The sequence below is a fragment of the Fistularia commersonii genome, chromosome 14 (assembly GCF_037954325.1).
Source record: "Fistularia commersonii isolate RoL2024-O1a breed Wild chromosome 14, RoL_Fcom_v1.0, whole genome shotgun sequence".
NCBI lineage: Eukaryota > Metazoa > Chordata > Actinopteri > Syngnathiformes > Fistulariidae > Fistularia > Fistularia commersonii.
In genome coordinates this window covers 14,505,202-14,518,923 of record NC_141297.1, presented here as the reverse complement: position 1 = coordinate 14,518,923, position 13,722 = coordinate 14,505,202, and the positions used below count along the sequence as shown (strand labels likewise).

At 37.9% G+C, this 13,722-nt stretch overlaps 1 protein-coding gene across 3 annotated transcripts in view; it reads left to right on the top strand.

The window, feature by feature from the left end:
• The first annotated feature begins 8,628 nt into the window (after positions 1–8,628).
• Positions 8,629–13,722, top strand: part of tns2a (tensin 2a) — a 62,369-nt gene continuing 57,275 nt past the window's right edge. For 2 of the 3 annotated variants that reach the window (XM_086159934.1, XM_086159933.1), the window contains exon 1: positions 8,629–8,885. In XM_086159934.1, the coding sequence (XP_086016060.1) occupies positions 8,757–8,885 (129 nt within the window). In that variant the 5' untranslated portion in view covers positions 8,629–8,756. The remainder of the gene's footprint in view (positions 8,886–13,722) is intronic. The other variant, XM_086159935.1, reaches the window with a different exon arrangement.

The window sequence follows — 13,722 nt, the reverse complement described above, 5'->3', positions numbered from 1 at the left end:
TTTCACGTGTCATTTCCTTAGTTATCCAAAGCGTGAATGGCTCAGCACATAAACAGCTGCATAACGTCTCGCATGCATCCAGAAAAACACTGAGAAGACAGAGGGGGAAAAAAAAGTATCTTGGCAAGAACACTGAAAAAACATTGCAAGTGCTGTAAATTTGTGCAGTGGAATTTTGAATATTTGTGTTCTATCACTGCTTCCACAGTCGTTTGCTTGTTTTTAAGAATATGTTTCCTGTTTACAGAGGTTTATTGGGAGTGAGATGTAGAATTCTTTCACATCACTCCAAAACTCTATCTTCTTTTTTCTGTAGTAGCCAAACAGCTGCTATCTTTTCTTTCCTCTGTTTTTTTTTCCACACATATGTTAATGCTCTTAATAATACCATTCTGCTATATGCTACATGGTTAAGTAAAAGGTAAATGTTTATATTACACTTTTTTATAGTGGAGCATTTGAAAAATCAACAAAAGTTATTAAGATGGTTGGATGTAATTTTGAATTGAAAATTGCACTCACGAATTTGATTAGTCATTGAAATATCAATAAATAGCATTTGTTTGTTGTGAGTGTAATGTCTCGCTGCTGGTCCTTTGTGGTAGTAATGCGGTTCTTCCGCAAGAGAGTGGCAATAATACAAAATAAACTCAAACAAGCTGGGGAGAAGATCAGATGGTCACTCTCCTGCACATTTTGGGATTGCAATTCCAAATTGATTTTCGACACCTTTTTTCGCAGGGCAGGACATGAAAATGAAAATGCTGTTTGGATTACTATTTGCTCATTTTTGTTAAGAGTCAAAATATGCTACCACGTTCTGAAAATAAATAGGCATTTCTGCTAATGCCTTTTATCTTTGAAATTTAACATTTGTAATTGACATTTGATAACAATTTGCTGGGGAATGTTTTGAAACTTAAATCTTTAAAGTATTTTGTATATTTGTATTTTAAATTGGATTAAGTCACAGAATGAGCAGTCTTGAAGAAAAAAATTAAAATGCAGTTACTTTTTACTCATTTTAGCTATGAGTCAAAATATGCTAACACATTCTGAAAATTCTGACGCATTTTAATTTGAATTATAATACCTATATGCTTACATATTTTTATGACGATGAATCATAATAATGCATACGATTATTATCACCATTTGGGGTATTGATAATATAACTCACAAAGAAATATCCCCCAGCTTGAGCCAAGCCTCTATGTCGGAGTTGTGTCCTGGGATGATGTATGGACTGAAGAACAGGGTTTTCCCTATGAACAACACAACAGCTGCCTTGACAGAATTCTGAAAATAATTATGGTGCCCACTGACAGACACCAAAACAGAGAACCACAAAAATGTGACATAAAGACAGATCATGTAGTCCTTTAAGGCTGGATTATCACAGCACAATGAGAGATGCAGTCAGAAGTTGACTTTGCACGTGTCACATTGTGTGGAAAGTTCCCAGCACCAGATGACGTGGGAAGTCTTTTTTTCTCCCTTGTTAACTCACTTATGGGAGGCACTAATGGCAGAAATGTTTGTAAAAATGTGGAGGATGAGAAGTTATTTGCTAATCACAGAAGTTGGTTAGAATAAAGCTGGGAAAGGCAAGGTCTGGTCAGACATTGTTTTGGTTCTGTGCATGGTCATATAGGATTTGGAGGATTTCAGTAACAAAACTGGACAGTAAAGTGTTTTAAAGTTTAAAATGTTGGACAAGTTTTTATGTGCCAGTTGTCCTGATGTTTGGATTCACAATGTAGAGAAAATAGAAGAGGTGGACACAGTTTTCTGTCTTCTTTCAGATGTGACAGATTTCCAACCTGGCTTGATTTTTTTTTCATTTCAATTTCACCCTGTCATTTCCGTGATGAGTAGGCAAAAACGCCTCTCAGACAAAGACACCCCATTTCCTCCTTTTGTATTTAGTGCATGCTTTGTATCAAATCTGATATATCTCCCTCATCTCGTTGCAGAAACTAAATTTCTGCAATTTTTTTAATTATTATTTATCTATATTCTTTATTTCGCCACAGTTTTTTAGTTTGGCATTTTTAGTGTCTTTATTTTATAGCTGGTATGATTTATTATTTCATCAGATTATTACAGGCCCTGTTTTGACAGTTTCCTGTTCAGACTGTAGGGCCCCTGGGCACCGAGCCACAGGTGTGACATTCTCATCCTGCCTTTTCCAGCCCCACAGCTATTTCATGTAATGCAATTTGAGCTGTTTCAAATTGCTATTGCTTAAGATTGATTTTTCCAACGTTGAGTGTAATTAAAAAATTAAAATCTCTTTTTTTGCCATTACAGTCATATTTAGAACAATAGTCCAAAAAAATTGAAGTACTTTCTCAAAACTGTCCAAAAAAAGGAAAAAAAATCAAAAAGAAAAATTTCAGAGAAAGGAAAGTCAAGTATGTGTCAAGACATTATGTGCAAAGTGAAATATTAAAATATAAAAGGAGCAAAGTACAAACATACAGGGAGGACAAATGGTGCAATATGTGCAGTTTGTTGACTGTAAGCATGACATTGCATGATGTGGAAAATCAGGCACCTTGTGCATGGATAAGGGCTGTCACCTTGTTTTAAAAACTGTACTGTCCGTGGCTAAGGACAAAGGTAGTGATATTAGTTACTTTTATTATCGTCAACAAATTTAGAAAAAGACCTTAACCAAACAAAGCAGTTTTTTCTATGATTTTCATATGCCATTTTTGAAAATGAAAATGATTAAAAAAATATATGTTTTTTTCTAAACCTATGAAGGAGAACACACAATTTTGGATCAAAAGCACCTTGATGGATTGCTAAACTTAGTGCATGATAAATGTCCCGTAATGTGGCTTCTTGATAAGTGGAGCCTACGGATATGTATCTATTCAAAATCAAAATATTAATTGATGATCAAAACTTACACTGAAAGAGAACATGATAACAAAACAAGACTGACTTCATCAAATAGATTAATCTATTTATTTATTTATTTGTTTGTTTGTTTGTTTGTTTGTTTGTTTGTTTATGTAAATGGAATGGAATAAATTTGAAAAAATGCCCTGATGTGTGAATTAGAGAGTGAAATTAAATTGCAGTGTTAGTTGGCAACTGTAAAGAACTGCTATTGTTTTTTTTACAGTTGCCAACTTATACTGCATACGCATAAGCCTACAACCCAGCACTATGATGGCATGTAGGCCAGTAATAAAAATACCAATTTGACCCCCAGCACTGCATATAGGTGCTCACAGGACATAAGGCTGGAGTGTAACATATCACAAACAGCAGCATTTTGTAAAAAGACAGGAAACCATTTAATGAGTGTGTAAAAAAAAGGTTCAACCTCTTCATTGAGACGCAACAACAAAAAACAGCAGCCAATGTCTTTCAAATCTCTAAACCGGTGTTCCAAAGCTATGGAGATCATAGTGTGCTAATTCTCTTCAGCTGTGTATCCATTTGAGGATGCAGAGAGAAAAACAAAGTTTTTTCAAAATCAGAATAAATCACAAGCTGCTCCATGTTCTACTGAGGCGAGTCAAAGTGTCAGGCTTTGACAGCAGTTTCATGGAATGCAATGTTGAAGCCAACTGGTGGCTGGTGACTGTTCAGAAGGGAGAGGAATTTTTGCATTTCAGCAATCTTGGAACCAATTTTTCATTTAATTGAAGACACCATCGGGACAATTTTAGGGCAGCTCCTGGTAACGGGATGAGAATCTCGTCTTGCTGGTCTTCCACAAGAATACATCATGATAAAAAGGAACAAACAGTGGAGAAAGAGAGTGCAAAGAGTGAAATAATTTTTTTTTAAATACCAAAGAGCAAAATTTTATGTGAGAAAAAAGTTGAAAGTGAATAGTAAAACTCAGCATGGCCTCAGTGGCTGATTTACATCTTACAGATGGTGGTCAATTTCAAAATGGACCCATCTCTCTTTTCAAACACAGCAAACACAATTGCAGTCACATATATATTAGCAGTTTTGTACATTTTTGGTAGGCTAGAAAGGTGCAAGAATAATATCTAAACATCTCATGACATATTCAAGCTAATTGTGGGCAACCTTCCATCTAGATTGGTTGGGGTAGAAAGAGAATCTTAATCTCTTACTAACAACACTGCTTTTATGGTAATAGCTGAGATGATACATTAAAAAAGTTTGTATTCATTAAAGAAATAACAATGGTGGGCACCTGACCACACCGCTGCAGTAAATCAAATCACACCTGATTTTAGAGAGCCCAGTAAGAAGACATAAGGTTACTATTGTGCACTGATCAAGCGACATAGGTAACAGGTTAGGGGGAACTAGAGAAGTACATTATGGTATATCTCTGAGTAAAGTTAACCAACAGCAGTAACTATAAGCTTTCTCATAGAGAAAGGTTTTAAGCCTTATTCTTAAGCAAAGAGAAAGTGTCTCCCCCCTCAAGGAGACTGGAAGATGGTTCCACAGAAGAGAAGCTTGGTAACTGAATGCTTGGCTCTCCTCCTGCTTTCAGAAGCTTGAGGGACCACAAGTAGCTTTGCGTCCTGGGAGCATAAGGATCTGACCAGGTGGAGTTCTGAGAGTTCTTCGAAATATGTTGGCGCCTATCTCCTCGGATTTTTAATTCTACTCGTGATTGTACCGGGTAACAGTGCAAAGAAGCCAATACTGGAGCGATATGATGCCTCATACAGGTTCTTGTTAGAATACATCCAGGTACATTCTGAAAGAGATAGACGGTCGAACAATTTGTTTGAACAGTAGGACAAGAGAAAGTTACAATAAGCCAATCTGGAAGAGAGAAAAGTATGACTTTGTTTTTCTGTATCTGCTAAAGACAGAATATGCTTGATGCTTTTACACTATTATTTAAGTGAAAGAAGGCAGTCAAGTCAAATTTCAATCATACATTGCCTGAACTCAACAACATTGGTTGGACCATACTCTTTAAAATTATTTTGCAGAAACCAATCATTCCCGAAATGCAAGTAACAACAATGATGGCAAGGAAAAACTGTCTTTTATCAGAAACATTTGATAGACACCAATCAATGTGGGCGGCCTTCTGTCTCAACCAGTTGCGTTGCGAAGGACACAGATAGCAAGCAGGAGTTTGATAGAGACAGGGGTGGCGTGCAAGCTGGGAAGGACAGGCATAAACAATCGCATAATAATAACAGCAGTGCTACCAGCAAAAAGGTCTAGTGGCTTAATACAATGGTGGCTTCAATATTAATTAAGAAATAATGATGGGTGCCTGACAGGCCCAGTGTTAGATCAAGCCATGCCCCCAAGGAAATCTACCAGATGAGAACGCCCAAGGAGATAGGGAGAAACCAAACCTTGATATACATTATATTAGTATGTAGGAGGTAAACAACAAATTCTGGTTAAGGCCATCTCCCAGGTGTCCCAGGTGTACCCTCATAATATCGTCATCATGTTAATCTATGGACCCCGATTCCCCTGACAAGTCAACGCCCAGGATTGATAAGTCCTCTGGCCACGTGTCACAAGTCACACCCTCGCCAAATTGGTACCTTACTTTTACACAACAGCTGCTTCAGGTAGGGGAGCAAGTGTTAGTGCAGGTAAACTGTGCACTGATGTTTCAGTGAAATTCGCAACAGAACTCAGCGAGTCATATTGGTGTGTAGCTCTTCAGCTGGTGAGCATTTGCTGCCTTAAGAGTTTGGGTTATCTAGCTGACATTGTTTATAATGTCTTTTTATTTGTTGTATTCTTGAAATGGTTCCTAAACAATCATTTTTTGATCAAAAACCACTCATATAGTTAATACTAATAGGATAAGAATATATATGCAAGGCATATTTACAAACTTCATACATCACTGTTGAGCTATTGTGGTATTGACGTTCTGTGTATCTCAAATATGATGAGATATGATTTTAACCATGTGTCTGAGCGCGCGCGCACACACACACACACACACACACACACACACACACACACACACACACACACACACACACATGGATATCCTAGTCTGTGGTTTTATATGTACTTAATGTTATAGAGGAGAACATAAACTAACACACGGTGAGGTGTTTCAGTGATTCTTAATCTCAGGCCGTGAAAGCAGATACTCAGATACAGCAATGGGGCCAGGAAAGGGCAAGACAGTTTTGCTTCTCCTCACATCTTTTGGAAAGATCAAAATGTGTTGGCAGTGGTTTAAGTCATCTTCTTCTCTTAAAGTAGATGCTCTGAGACAAGCCCTTTATATTTACATTCGCGTCATTCCTGACATCATCACAACTGTGCCTATTTCTGTACTTCTTTGTTTTCTCAGCGTTTGTTTCTTCACATTACAATTCCTCCTCAGTCTCCCTGGGTCTCCATATTTGGATTTATCTTGTCTTAACATGTTATTCTTTCCCTCCCTCTATCCCTCTGTCCTTTCCTCTAAATCTTCCAGAAGTCCCTCATTAATCTTACCCGATCCAGACAAACGTGATTCCTTCCAGATCTCTGCATAAGTGCCAAGTTTGCTGCAAAATAAGATGAACACGTCTTTGCCAGAAAGATTAAATCAAAGAGAACTATCATGCTTTTAGGCTCTTTTACTGCAGTTTTGAGGAGACACGTGGATGGTTCTTTACTAACGGATAACTGTACCATCGTTACAAACGCCCTACCGTCTTTCTCATTGTGTTCGTTGTCAAACAACAATTCTGGAAAACGCTGAGTTGATTTGAAGGAGTGAATTTCATGGGAAATAAAAGCATGAGGGGTGCTCATTGTAAACATTGCATTTAGCCTGAGCTCATATCTGAAACTTGCCTTGGAGCCAAAACATATACAAGAAGGGAGGACTCATAAGGAGATGACGGAAGGTTGGAGGAAGGATGGATGGCAGAGCTGTAGCAAAGGAAGGACACCTGGAAGGCTTGTCTGAGGCAAAACGTTGTATATGTGGTGTGTGTGTGTGTGTGTGTGCGTGCTTGTGAGGGAGGGGGGCGTCAAGAATTTGCCTTTTAAGGGGTATGACCCCTCTTGTCCATGCCTTGAGAGCACTTGTGCCAAAGCACAAAGGGAGAACAAATAAACAACTGCGAAAGAGAGAGAGAGAGAGAGAGAGAGAGAGAGAGAGAGAGAGAGAGAGGAGAAAAGAAACTTACGCAGTAGTGATATTTTTCCCAGTGTGTAGTAAAAATAAAACTATGATGGAATTATGGCTGTTGTGGCCACAGATAAAGACAATGAGTGACTTGCAATGGAGCAAAAGGAGAAAAGGAGGAGAAAAATATAGACTATTCTAAATTATAGTCAGACATTCACAACAAAGCAAGTTGAACCGTCTTGGGGATTATTAAATCATATTTATCATATATAGAGCTGCCAGACAGGAGATCTAGAGGAAGACCAAAGAGAAGAATTATAGATGTAGGAGAATAATAAGTTAGTTGGTGTGAGAGAGGAGGATACAGAGAATAAGGTTCGATGGAGAAGGTTGATTCGCTGTGGCGACGCCTCAAGGGAAAAGCCAGAAGGAAAAGAACACAAATGTTTATATCATTCTCTAAATGTTTTACAACAAGTGTATCAATTAATTGTCCGCCTTGTAGTACACAATGTCTTTGAAAATGTGAGGGGGGAAAAAAAATTGATGAGAAATGAACGAGAAAAAATGTTGGATCAATGGTGAATTCTAGAGAAGGAACAAATCGCACTTCAGCTTGAGGTCCAGACAACAACATTTAGTAGTGGGTGAGGTAATCGTCACTGAAGATCCAAAATAAACACTATGTTATGAGTTTTCTCATGAAGAATGGTCAACGTACTTAAGTAATCACAGGATTATATAGCACATAGATTACATAATATTCGCCAGTATTTTTTCTTTCGGTATTTTTTCGTGATAATCTTGATCGTGAGAAGTTCTTTTTCCCACCCGTACCCTGCCGCTGCAATATACTTTCCTCTTTTTCTTATTTAATGGCAGTTAAACACAGCCTCTAAACCTAAGGGATTTGCCTTTACACTGGCAATAAAAACATCCAAAATGCTTTGAATGCATTCGCCATCACCAGAAAGACCTTCTTGCAACCTTTGTTTCACAATAGGTAGGGAATATGGGCTGACAGAGCCCTTGTTCAAATACTTTTGCAGTGAAAATAAAGGACAGCTTGGTCTGGTGAATCACAGTCTTGACACGCATCATAACAACTGCCGTCACTGCCTTGGTTTTCTGCGACAATACAGAGCATGTGTTGCCTGAGCTGAGGAGAGTATCTGGCAGCAGGAAACAGAGGGGAGCTGAGGAGGAGACTTGGGTGGGGGTGAGAACAGAGAGGTAATTGTACAAGCGAGGCAACCTACTAGAAGGGCAGAAGCAGGAGCAGCGGGAGGAGGAAAGGGATGGGAGGATAACTTTAAAAGAAAAATGTTTGGGTTGACGGCGAAGGAATGAGTAAAGTAGGGAAAGTTAGGGTGTTTGTGAAACAAAGCTAAAGGAGGTCGGGGAGGGGAGAATTATGGGGTGTCCACATGTGTCTGCGGGGCTGAGATCCAAAGAGAGGTGTTTTTAAAGTGTGAGTAGCGGTGAGAGAGTGTATCCTTCCCTCTGTCCCTGCAGCCAGGCTGAACCAGAGCCAGGAAAAGGGGAAGGGCCTCCATCTCCTGCCTTCCAGCTGACAAAAACAGCTGCCCAAGAGCTGCGGGCCGGACCTGCTTAGAGGACAAGGAAGGAGGACTGAAAGAGAGAAGAAACAGTCCCTTAAGCCAGGACCCGGTCCAACTATATGGGTTGCGTCCTGAGTTCGGACTGGTGCGGGGAGGAAGTGGACCAACCAATGTTGGTGGTCAGAAACTCATCTTTGAGGGGAAGAAGCCTGGAGAGGAGTGACAGTGGCAGGATGAGGCTGATGAAGGTCAGTGTTCATGCAGTGCAATGTGTTTGTGTGTGTCTGTGTGTGTGTGTGTGTGTGTGTATCTAAAGCACGGTTTTTAAATGTCTTAACATAATGGATCCAACAATGAAGATCTCTATGAGGAAAAGCCTTTTCTGAAGAAACATGATATGTTGATTGCTTCAGAACATACAAGCATGCAAGGGAATTTTGTCAAGTCTTAAAAAGTGGAATGAAATACCTAAAAATTAGAGAATTGACGTAATGCCCAGTTAAAAACCCTTTAAAAGCCTTAGATGAGTCAAATTGGATTGCTCAAGATCATTTGTTCCAGATTGAATAGGAAAATACCTTTGTGCCAATATCTGTTTTCAATGTGTGAGGGCTGTGCAATATATTGACGAATGTGCAAAATATCTGTGGAGTTATGTAACCGTCGAGCAAATATGTCCAGGGTAGGAAAATCTCCAGAAGCTGTGTGTTAATTTACCACAGAGTCCAATTTATGTTGTCCATGGAGGGAGGGGCTTGGGGCAGTAGGTCAGCAACAGACTGAAGGTGCTGGAGCTAATTTGTTTTTTCCATCATGGGATGTGTTTGCTTATATCCTCTGCCTTCAACAAAGAATGTTTTTTTATGTGTCTGACATGTTATGGTGTTTGGATCATCTTATAATTTGGCTTAATTTGCCTCTACAAAGTTACCCTTAAATTCTTCTCTTACACTGGAGTGATGAAAGTTCAAAAAGTTCAAGATGAACTTGTTAATAACAGATCCAAGAATGACAGAATAATGTGCTTAACACACATGTCTGCATCAATACACACCTTTCGAGGTGGTTCATCATCTTCACAAATATCTTTGGCTATTTAGCGTTCTGTCAGAACTCAGAGAATAATGTCAACCCAGGGATGAGTTTGTTTTTTTTTGCTTTGGGGGCAAGAATGTAGTTGAGAAATAAGCCAGATTCTGATCTCTTTTATTTAATTATCCAAAAAATATGAATGAGTTTTATTATAAAGGCTACAGTAAAGAGAACTCCTGTCATGTTCCAGAAAGTCTTGGTCATCTTGTTATCTGTTTGTGACATGACCTTTTGATATGATTGATGCGGTAAAATTGGTAATTTGCTGTTGAACTGCAATTGCATTTAACTGACACTGTGGTCGGGTTTCGGGTTTGGCTTTAAGAATAACGTTTGAGATGGGGATTCAGTTGTGAAGGGAATCCATTGACTTGGTAATGTGGCTCGACAGTGTGTGAGCTCAGCATTGTAGACAGATCATGGGAATGACTGTGGCATCATCTTTACGCGCACAATGGCCACGCTGTGGCATTCACAAATCAGCTGGAGGGTTTGCCATTACATAGAATGAGGCAGGCTGATGGAGAGACATTCAAGTACCTTTGAATTTTATTCAACTGTCACATAGGACATGGAGCTTACTGACAGAAGGGAACCTTGCATCTGTTTTGACTGATAACCTGACATCAAAATGATGAAAGGGTTTTTGCATGAATGCAATATTACTAAGAGTATTTCAAATTGTCAGAAGCAATGCAATGCATGAATAGGTGTGTGTGGTCAGGCTACAAACTGCCGGGAGAGAACAAAAGACTGTTTGGTTTTATAAACGTGACACAACTGTTAAATTAAATGGCAAAATGAGCTGGAGGCTTTGGATAAAGCAAAGGCCAAACAAATACGCAACAGATATATGATCCCCATTGCCTAACTTCAACTATACTTTTTAATTAAAGCTTTATTAGTACTGCCTTTATTAAAAATGTTTTGCTGTCTTTCATGACAAAATATGCATTTTGTTATCTACTACATTATCCAGCAAAACGATGAAGCCAAAGTTGATTTCCATGATAGTGGACTGGACTTTAAATGTACTGAACTTCAACTATACTTTTTAATTAAAGCTTTATTAGTACTGCCTTTTTTAAAAATCTTTTGCTGTCTTTCATGACAAAATCATGTATTTTGTTATTTACTACGTTATCCAGCAAAACGATGAAACCAAAGTTGATTTCCACGATGGCGGACTGGACTTTAAATGTACTGAATTTCCTTACATAGATTAAATTTACATTTGACTGTATCTTCTATCGTACCTACATAACTATCTAATGTGCACGTACAGTATATACTCGGGTGTGCCACAATACTAGCAGCTCCATATCAAAGTTTGAAGAGCGTGGGAATGTGGAGCCCTCTGAATGACGTCATCAGCCAGCGATTGACCCTGCTGCACGGGTGTGGGAAGCAGTTTGATCGCATTAGAGAGGGAGATGTGGTCTTATCTATTTATGGTCTTTTTTCATGGGCTTGTTTCCCACTCCTTGTTGAAACTACTTGAAATCCTTTTCATCAGGGAGAAATTTACCAAAATATATTTTTGGTTTTAAATGTTAATAATGAGGAAAATGACCTTCCCGTAATGGACTCAGCCAGCTGGAGTCACTTGGCAAGACCAAAACTATGATTTACATTCAGCTTACACGCTTGCTGTTACATGGATTTATTATGTTGTTTCGTTTTTTTTTTTTATTCAGACTTTGTTCATGAGAACATTACCCCATTAATGTGGGTTCAACGAAACTATGATAACGCGTTTTTCACTTGAAACAATGAAGAAACATAAATAGCTTTAGTTCATGGGTTTGGATTTGGAGTTCTTATTCTGCTGTCACTTGTCGTCATATTTTTATTGTTTTAACATGATTAAACAATGGAAGTGTTTCTCATAGAAGCAGAGCTTGCTGTTCTTAAAACATTTATCCACCCCAACAGCGAGTGGAGGGAAGCTGAACAGTTGAAAAATCATTGGATTGGATTCATTAAATGAAAATCCTTTTGACAAATGAAATGTATCTGGTGATTTATTAGTATTTTCAAAGATCATATTTTGTGCATGTCAGAGATATACCAAAATTGTGAAAAGATCACTGATTTATAATGAAGATAAATGTCTACAATCACTTTTCCCATTTTCAAGTCTCTTAATGTATTCTTTACTTTATACTGCACATGAATATTTCAGTTATAGCATACAATTCTTTCTAAGGGATTTGAATGTGAATTCATAAACTTGTTTCAAGGCAAACAAAACTCTCTTGTCATGATTTTCTTGCCATCACCAAAAAGTACTTGTTTCAGTGCAATTACTTCACTACTAACCACATAATGATATATCAAGCAAAGAAGTTGACCTTTGCTTCTTAAACTGATGTACATATCTGGAATAAAAGAGAGAATGGAGATATAATCAGCAAAAAATGAAGCTTATGGACTAACTTTACATATTAAGTAATTTATAGTACTGTCATAATCTTACTTGCACATTATATACAAAAGAGTTGTAAAGTTAATCATGCAACGTCACATTTAAAGCTAAAACTTTTTTAAAGTTTGGAACTTTTTGAATCATTTTTTTCTTTAGTCCCAAGAAGTTCTGAGCTGGTACAAGAATACTGGTATAATTTTACTCAAGTAGAATCAGTGTTTATCTTTTCTTTTTTTTTTTTTTCAAGAGCAGTTTCTGGCAGCAAGAGTCAAAAGCTTCATGGTTTCTTACTTCCACTGCCTTTTGTTAGTGTCACATGGTACTTCTTAAAAAGAGAGAGGAGTTTTGAATCATGCAGGATTTACGAGTTATGAGACAAAGAAGGTTAATATCACACAGAAGCCACCCCTGGTTTATATTTGATTTTTTTTTTTTTTTTGGGGGGGGGGGGGGTATCTGTGTGTCACATAAGCACCAATAACCCAAAAAGCATTGAACCTAGATCCACTCTTATGTCAAATTAACTAACTACAGGTACATGTATATTTGCTAAGGAACAAATAAATGAATACATTTCATTTCTTCAGCAGCCTATTTTTTTGTTTGTTGGTTTGTGAATATTTCAATGGCTGTGGATAAGCCTTATATTTTTCTATAGTCCTGTGGAGGAGTGATTCATTCGACAAAATACTTGATGTAATCTGCATGTCATAATACTTTATCATGGAGCTTCAAACTGGACAGTGGGCCTCCTCAGCTAGGAATTGTTGCATGGGAGACTCAGCGCATTACAGGGAAATCATATGACTCGAATTATTAAGAGAACATCTTCTGAAACCCTTCAATACAGGTGATTTTGTTCAAGAGAAACCCCAGAGATGGAAATGTTGTGTTTATTTACTGTAGCATTTGAAAGACTAGTAGTTGTTGTCATCTGAAATTATGGCACAATATTTTGAGACAACAAACACAAGCCAGACAATAGTATATAACCCACACTTGGATACTTTTTGTCTGCTGAGCCCGAGCTCAGTGCAGCACTTTTTCTTAACACACTTAGCATAACAGTAAAATAATGGGAAAATTCCACAGACTTTGCTGATGATTGTCACAATCCACGTGCAGCTCCATCTTAGAACATTCCAGTGCAGTGTCTGTTCAATGGTGGACATGGTAACAGCAGTAAGAGGAGGGGCAAATGTATAAGATTAATGCATTTGGAAGTTGATGCTGAAAGCCAAGGAGGAAGTAGGAAAACATAAAGAACCAGAGTTGTTTCTGTTTAGTCAATTTTTTGTTTTTTTAATTCCTCAATATTCAAAGCAAAAAAAAAGAAAATGCTTTCCATCTCTTTAGTGAGATGGAAAACATAAAATTCCTTTAACTGGAAGGCAGGAAGTTTATACGAGAGCTAGAAGTTGGACAAAAGTTCAAACATTTTTGAGAAACAGACTGTAACACTGAGGCTAAAGGAGATAACAAATATAATTTATTAGCGTTATTGTTTAAAAAGAAAAAAGCTGTTTTCTCTTTTTGCCCATTCGCCACAAACTTCTGCTCTTTAC